Source organism: Limulus polyphemus, unplaced genomic scaffold, assembly GCF_000517525.1.
Source record: "Limulus polyphemus unplaced genomic scaffold, Limulus_polyphemus-2.1.2 Scaffold7511, whole genome shotgun sequence".
NCBI lineage: Eukaryota > Metazoa > Arthropoda > Merostomata > Xiphosura > Limulidae > Limulus > Limulus polyphemus.
In genome coordinates this window covers 7,293-16,138 of record NW_013673121.1, presented here as the reverse complement: position 1 = coordinate 16,138, position 8,846 = coordinate 7,293, and the positions used below count along the sequence as shown (strand labels likewise).

Below are 8,846 nucleotides of genomic sequence, written 5' to 3'. Positions count from 1 at the left end.
TATCCTTTATATACCAAGTTGGTTTATCCTTAATATCTTGAGGGGTAACTTACGCCATGATCGATGCTGGACTACATGGAAGTTTTGTTCAGAAAACCTGAAAGTTTAACTAAGCTTCTATCAAATGGCCTAGGTTACTTTCATTGCCAAACTACCAAGAACAAAAACAAAAAAACCTTCTCACAAAGTTAACCAAATATTTTCTTTTTCTACTTTGCCTACTTCATTTCTTCTTCCTAGACCACCCAAATTCGCCCAGCTTTCCCATACGAAAAAGAAAATTTCTATACCCCAAAATAAATCTACTCAATTAATCGACCACGCCTAACAAACTATAAAACCAGCTTCATAAATCAACAATTTTCCTGATCCAGGTAAGATTTCAAACAAGACAACTCAGACTGATTTTACCAAACCATACGTAAAGCAACTCAAACAATCTCTGAAGAAGAAATGAGTGAATCTTAAGATAGAAAATTATTCTCAGAAGCAGTAACAATGTGGTAAGAAAAATTCCAGAAAAACAAAACAAAACATCCCAGTTTATAAGTTCTACTAACTAAAATCTCTAAAGTAGTCCTCTACTTTCAACCTATACTAATCAAATTGATTAACTTTTCTGATTTCTGCAACTACACAATGTTGTTTATACCAGTGTAGCTGGGCTGGATAATGCATTAGCTTTCTCTTTAGTCAATATATATATATATATTATTGTATTTTTCATTGTTCTCAGTTTGGACGCAGTAAGGCGCTTAAGTAAGCATTCAAATTTTCCTTTCGCTAATACGATTTGTTATTGGTTGTTGCGAGAAAGATAACTTATCATTTTGAGGGAGAGACAGTTGTTCTTCGTGTCTGTTTGTTTGTTTTGAATTTCGCGAAAAGCTACAAGAGGGCTATCTGCGCTAGCCGTCCCTAATTTAGCAGTGTAAGACAAGAGGGAAGACAGCTAGTCATCACCACCCATCGCCAACTCTTGGGCTACTCGTTTACTAACGAATAGTGGGATTGACAGTCACATTATAACACTTCCACGGCTGAAAGGACGAGCATGTTTGGTGGGACGGGGATTCGAACCCGCAGATTGCGCGTTGAGCTCCCTAACCACTTGGCCTTTTTCGTGTCAGCAACTTATATAATTGATAGGGCCTGCCATGGCTTTTACACGCCTTCTGCTTTGAGCAATACATAACTGGCAAACTTAGTAATACGGGGGACTATTCTGTGGTCCCAAAAACTGTGGAAGCTGGCCCCAATCTATTTATGGGTGAAAAAGAAACCTAGGATGAAGATCTGCTACTAAGAATGTCCAATCTCTATTATAATCCACCGATTGGCTTTCCCTGGGGAGCAACCCAAGGGTCCACTAGCACTGGTGATTGCTACATCAACTCCAGAAATGTTTGTTAGTGTAGGAAGGAGTTGCAAAGTGGGGGTACTTGGCTGGACATGTAGCTTATATAATGAGAGACTGAAAGTATAAGAAGCTGCCAAAGGAAGGTCAATCTAGGGAGTTCTTGGATGATCTCTAAGGACTTTTCTAAAACTTTATTTTTAGTCAATGTGGTGTATGAACTGAATGGCTGACACCAAAAATAATCTCTAAGGACTTGCTGATAGACTGCAAAGGTTTTGAAATCTGTTTAGATGATGGTAAAAGAACCGTGTGACAAACTGTATGCCCTCTCATGAAATTATTATAATCATCACTGTGGATTACATAAGCAAGAGCTGATTAGTATAACTTATTCCAACACTTTTCTCTTGATCCTGCCCATCATCATTTTTAATGGAGAAAGCTTTTCTACACTCAAATTCATTAAAATCTATCTCAGATCAATCAAGATTAGTTTGATTGCCAATAATTTCATTGAACACAAAACTGTACTTGAAACAAGTAGTGTGTAATTTCACTTTAACGAAAGTATAGTGAAATTTTTGTAATTGTAAGATTCTGAATTGGCACAACAGCCATGTGTTAACTACTACTATGCCATTTCTTCTGATTTTCTTTCCCACAGTTTTGATGCACAATTGAGTAAATCTGGAGGAGGGGGGGGGGGGTCATGGCAGATTAAACGCTTGCCCAGAGCATCAAAATTGCAAGTACTGAGCCTATTCAAGTCTCTGATTTATCTAAGTTTCGTTTGTTTTAAATGTAATCTTCAAGATCCTAATGGAATTGGTTTGCCATGCACTTCATATTCCTTGACAGATTTCACAAGTTCTAGTTGTTCCACATTCAATGTATGCTGTCATGGTTCCTTTTGTTAAAGATCTAGTAGTCCTTCATGTAATAGTTCACCATGTAACATTCAAGTTTCTGATATACTCAAGCTCTTCTGGTTACATCCATAAAGTTCTAGTGTACTTAAAGAACTTCTAAGTAAATGTAAAAAAGAATGTCTGATAACATAATATCTGCAATATTTAGTGTTGACGAGGCCTTTCATCAATACCAAGGCTCTTCTGGTCGGCTGGCATATCACCAATTATAGCAACTGGCTTGCCTAGATGCTAATCCCAGGGTTCTTCAAACTGGCTAGAATATCACGGTTATAGTAGTTGGCATACTTGGATTCTAATAGTTTGTCATATAATACTTGAATTCCTTACAAATTATGTACTGTTCTAGCTATTGAGATACAGAAATGTTCAGACGTCTGATGGAGTTAGTGGGTCCTCATGCAATGGTTTTAGTCTCTTGTGATTCCGTATGGGTTGCTTTAGTTCTTAAGGTGTATAAACCCAAATAGTTCCATATGTAATGTTAGTGTTGAATCACTAGACTAGGTACATCAGGTATATGGGTTGTTTAGTTCTTAAGGTGTATATAAACCCTAATGGTTCCATATGTAATGTTAGTGTTCCTGATGTACCTAGTTTCTAGTGATTCTATATGGGTTGTTTAGTTCTTAAGGTGTATATAAACCCTAATGGTTCCACATGTAATGCTACTGTTCCTGATGTACCTAGTCTAGTGATTCTATATGGGTTGTTTAGTTCTTAAGGCGTATATTAACCCTAATGGTTCCACATGTAATGCTAATGTTCCTGTGTACCTAGTGATCTACAAATTTTCTTTCTTTCTCCCATATAAGTTATACTGGTTATGTTCTAATAATTATAAATTTTTTTAGAAAAGTTTCAGAGAATTTTGGTTGAAAATCTTTTACTGTATGTTTATCAGTCATTGTTTATGTCTTGGTTCTTACTTTTAATGGTAGTAATGTACATAACACTTATAGTGTACTTCATAGTGCAGTGATAAATAAGACAAATAGGAAACTCATTGTTTATTTAAATTCATAAATATATTTTGTAACACATAAATTTAAAGTGATACTATTCACAGAGGAATGTAACATTAATGTACTATAATTGCCTTTTATAGACTATACCTGTGAATTTTGGTACAATAAATTATTTAATTCTTGAAAAAACCTCCTCACAATATGGAGATGGATGCCTAAACAAAACCTGAGGTTTTTCAACCATTATGCTGTAAAAACACACTTAGATCTTGTTCAGTTGAGAACTTCTGTCACACACACACACACACACACACTGCATTTCAGTTATGTACAGTGGATTTACCAGTGAACACCTGTAAAGAAACACTGCATTTCAGTTACGTACAGTGGATTTACCAGTGAACACCTGTAAAGAAACACTGCATTTCAGTTACGTACAGTGGATTTACCAGTGAACACCTGTAAAGAAACACTGCACTTCAGTTACGTACAGTGGATTTACCAGTGAACACCTGTAAAGAAACACTGCACTTCAGTTATGTACAGTGGATTTACCAGTGAACACCTGTAAAGAAACACTGCATTTCAGTTATGTACAGTGGATTTACCAGTGAACACCTGTAAAGAAACACATTCCAATTGTCCATGATGGTTACCAAATGCTTTAAACATTTTAGTATTTTATTAAAAATACTTTTCTTAATGTGTAAACTATGTTAAAATTTTATCCCTTGAAAAAGCATTTATCACAAAATTCAACAAATGTAACTGCCAAGAAATACCACCACCCATGATTCAAAACCCCCTCATGCTTAGGCACTGTGAACAGATGATTTGTGAGATACTGGGGTGGAACTTTTCTTCTTTACACTCCAGTTTCTTGCTTTGTTATACAAAAAGACACCTAAGATCACCACCACAGTTCCCAGGGCACTCAGAGGAGTGACAGGATTTCCAAATGTCAACACAGACAACCAGATGAGAAGGGCTCTTTTAGCAGTATTTGCAACACTGGTAAAAAAAAATCAAAAACTTTTTAGAAATACATAAAAATTAAATTTACATAAGACTTAATATCAGATTTTTTATTATAGATACATGATAAAAAGATTATTTTTTTGAAGAAAATATAAACACTTTAATTAGTTTGGTAATTACAGAGATATTCATTGCTACAGCCAAGGCACTGCATTACATTGTTAAAAGGAAAATGAACTTTTCAGTATAATTTTTAAAGAATTTTCACCAGTAGATATAAAATTATTCTATGACTACCACCCAATGGTATTTTCTTATAATGAACCAACAGAATGGCTTTGAGTTCAGGATCACATTAAAATTAACTTGTATATGTAACTAAAATCCCAAGACTGTAACTTATTATTAGAAATATGGAACCTTAAACTCTAATGTCTTTTTCTGTGTGATCTTTACATTCACAAATAAAGAAATTTTGACCTTTGGATTAATTTTAATCTTAAGCACAGCTGGATCTGACAATGAAAATTGAAGTAACACTGACAACTTCATGATTTTTATGTAAAATTAGAATTCAAGACTTGTCATCTGACCAACCCAGGTGAAAACAGTCTGACACCTTGATCATGAGATAATCACTCATAACAATTAGTGAAAGTCCTTGCAGAATAAATGAAATACTGAGTTTTTATGATTATGGCTTTTTTTGGGGGGTCTAATATGTTGAAAGTATTTACAAATGTAACAGCTTGGGTTTCACACGATTCTAAAGATAAAGTGGTTCAAATTGCAAACTTACCTGTGTGTAAGAGGAGAGATGTAGCCAAACTTACCTGTGTGTAAGAGGAGAGATGTAACCAAACTTACCTATGTGTAAGAGGAAAGATGTAGCCAAACTTACCTGTGTGTAAGAGAAGAGATGTAGCCAAACTTACCTGTGTGTAAGAGGAGAGATGTAGCCAAACTTACCTGTGTGTAAGAGGAGAGATGTAGCCAAACTTACCTGTGTGTAAGATGAGAGATGTAGCCAAACTTACCTATGTGTAAGAGGAGAGATGTAGCCAAACTTACCTGTGTGTAAGATGAGAGATGTAGCCAAACTTACCTGTGTGTAAGAGGAGAGATGTAGCCAAACTTACCTGTGTGTAAGAGAAGAGATGTAGCCAAACTTACCTGTGTGTAAGAAGAGAGATGTAGCCAAACTTACCTGTGTGTAAGAAGAGAGATGTAGCCAAACTTACCTGTGTGTAAGATGAGAGATGTAGCCAAACTTACCTATGTGTAAGAGGAGAGATGTAGCCAAACTTACCTGTGTGTAAGATGAGAGATGTAGCCAAACTTTACTGTGTGTATGATGAGAGATGTAGTCAAACTTACCTGTGTGTAACAGGAGAGATGTAGCCTAGGAGAGTATACTCCGTAATACTCTGACAATGGAATGATACACCATCTAGTAGATAAGCTATTATCAAGTTTTTGTTGAGGTTGGAATAAAAAAGTGGAAAATCAATGAGCAGGAGACAAGCTGGGACTTGAACAGCTAATGATGTTATACTGGTGTAAAACTGAAGTTCAGATGGCCTGTAAGAATTAAACACACTGACACGTAACTAAATGGGTAAGTAAAAATCATTGTTATACTGAAGTTCAGATGGCCTGTAAAAATTAAACACACTGACACGTAACTAAATGGGTAAGTAAAACCATTGTTATACTGAAGTTCAGATGGCCTGTAAAAACTAAACACACTGACACGTAACTAAATGGGTAAGTAAACTCATTGTTATACTGAAGTTCAGATGGCCTGTAAAAATTAAACACACTGACACATAACTAAATGAATAAATAAAACCATTGTTATACTGGTGTAAAACAGATGGCCTGTAAAAATTAAACACACTGACACATAACTAAATGAGTAAATAAAACCATTGTTATACTAGTGTAAAACTGAAGTTCAGATGGCCTGTAAGAATTAAACACACTGACACGTAACTAAATGGGTAAATAAAACCATTGCTTCTCCTTCTAACTTTTATCATGCAGTCTTAATGAAAGAAGTAAAATGGGAGGAGGAGTCAGATTTTAATTTCATGTTGTTTAAATGTAATGTTCTGAAGCACACTGATTTGTTCATCATCTAGTGATTATAAACAGCTACGAGGAAGATCGGCTTTGATTTGAAAATCACATTGTAAATTATGTTAAGGGGCAATATATGCAACTTTTACAGTTTTGTTTTCAAGAGTTGATTTTACTATAAATATCAAAGATAAAATATCAAGTAACTACAAAGTAGAACTTTTGACACTGGTATTATAACTGCCAATATATGAAACATTATCTCTATCAAACTATGTAAAGTTTATAAACTGTTCTACAATGACTTTAGATTATATCAATTTAACTTTGAATTTCTAATTTATTTATATTTCATATATAAAAAAGGGATTAGGCTTCTCCAACAGCTAGGATAGTTTTTTATTTTAAGTTTTGCGTATTTGCTTATAATGTTCTAAAACGTTTATTGCCCAGTTGTATTTGTCCTGAATATTTAGTACCTGACAAAATCATGGTAGTAATATATGGTATAATGGTATAATTGTCTTTGTTTTCCTTAATTAACTTGCCATTCTTAAGTGTAATTCATAGAATACTGACAATGAAAAAGTACAGTGATCTGGGAGTGAGCAAGATTAACCTTACCTTTTGTACATGGAAGAGTGATGACTTAAGCCTACCAATAAAACCTGTACAAGGCAGACAGCAAAACAGGGGTAAAAAAAACTCAAGACCACATCAAACTGAGATCCATAAAACCAAACAAAAATCCATGTGGCAGCTAAGGAACCACATGAAAAAATCTCCTATAGTTCATAAAACACACAAAAGAAAGATACTCAGGGATGTCACCAGATCATAGTTCAGTGGTGAGAAAATTATACATGAAAATAAATACTCCATTTCAAACAGCAGCCATATACATGGAGTGTGTGTTGTGTATATATATATATATATATATATCAAGAATAATAAGTCAGCATATCAATTAGATGACATAAGGAATGACTTACGAGAGAAATGATGTCGTATCATAAAGCACAGTCATCACTGAGGTAATCAGAGACAGATGAAACAGATGCAGGTATGAGAAAATTACATGTTACATTATACTAATACACTACAATAATCAGATGGTAGTTTCCAGTCTTGTTTTTATGAGGCATATTTTACCAATTCTGAAGCTTCCTTTAGAGACAGTTCACTAACTTCTGAACCAGACACATGAGGGTGTATAGCATATATGATCCAAGATGTAAAAGCCCAAACAGAAGTCTGTTTGTAAGATGATTCAACCAATCAAAGATGAATAGCTACAAAATCAGAAAGGGTAACTCACGACTTATATAAACAGAATGGTGGAAGTTGTACGTAAAGACAGATATATACCATCGTTTAGCAGAAACAAGTATACAACAACAAAGTAATAAGTGAAGCTGCAACATACAACCTGTGGCCACAAACCAGTACAACACAAGCATATTTTCAGAAAATGATTCCAACTAGTATCAGTCCAAGTATGTAATGGCACGACAAAATAGACTCTTGTTAAAAGGACAGTCATATCCTGGATGAGATGTTCATGCATGATATTATGAAAGTGACATCTCAAAATGATAAAATAGGAATGAAATGAATAATACGTAGCAAAAATAAAGTTGTCAGATAAAGCTAGAGTATACAAAAAGTCAAGTAAATACAATGTTGAGTATGTTAAGTTAAAAATGGTTTTGAATATGTAAATGATGAAGTCACATGACAACCACAGTTACTGTGGAATTGTATGTATAAGAACTACATTTTGAAATCCTTTCACAAGATAGTGTAATGGCACCAAAATTCTATTACTTTTTTTTTAATGTTTAAACAAAGTTGATATACAAGAAGTTTTATTAATGTCTGAAGGAAAGAAGTACTCATTTAGTTTCAATCATAAATATAACAATATTTGTCTAGGGTAAAACTGGAAAACTGTGAAAGTGATTTTACAGGTGATTTACGTTAAAAGCATAAATAAAACTGATGCTTAACTTCTGATAAAAACTTCTGGCATTGTATTTTGTGTGTACAGTTTTTCAGAGTTACATTAAATGTTTTTTCTATAAATTACAATATACATGCCTAATTCCACATCTTACTTCAGGTAAGTTAAGGAAAAAAAAATTTCAGCTTTAAAATGACTTGTAGGTCTTTACAATAAAAAAAAATAATTGTGTTATGAAGGGTTAATATGGAAGAATTCATTATTTAGTTTATTTAATTATCTAATTTGAACCAGTGTTGCATTCAACATACCATGTGATACACAAAAATCTATGTTTATCTGTGTTTTTAATATTTGCTTTTAAATTAAGAAATTGAGTAAAGTACTAAAATTATAATATAGTACTAAAGTTTATATATGTGGATGAATCACAGCTCGCCTAGAAGGTTTATCTATTATCTTAACAGAATATATATATATATATATATATATATATATATATATACACTATTAGTATAACTACTTAGTTTAGTAACGACTATACTAGTACGACTAACTTTAAATTT

The 8,846-nt window shown here is 33.7% G+C and overlaps 1 protein-coding gene across 1 annotated transcript in view; it reads right to left on the bottom strand.

Moving 5' to 3' along the window:
• Positions 1-3,286: 3,286 nt before the first annotated feature.
• The window catches only part of LOC106474672 (solute carrier family 35 member E2-like), an 11,154-nt gene continuing 5,594 nt past the window's right edge, over positions 3,287-8,846 (bottom strand). The window contains exons 4-5 of the mRNA XM_013935364.2: positions 5,613-5,816; positions 3,287-4,268 (exon numbers count right to left, since the gene is read on the bottom strand). Of these exons, the coding sequence (XP_013790818.1) occupies positions 4,070-4,268; positions 5,613-5,816 (403 nt within the window). The 3' untranslated portion in view covers positions 3,287-4,069. The remainder of the gene's footprint in view (positions 4,269-5,612; positions 5,817-8,846) is intronic.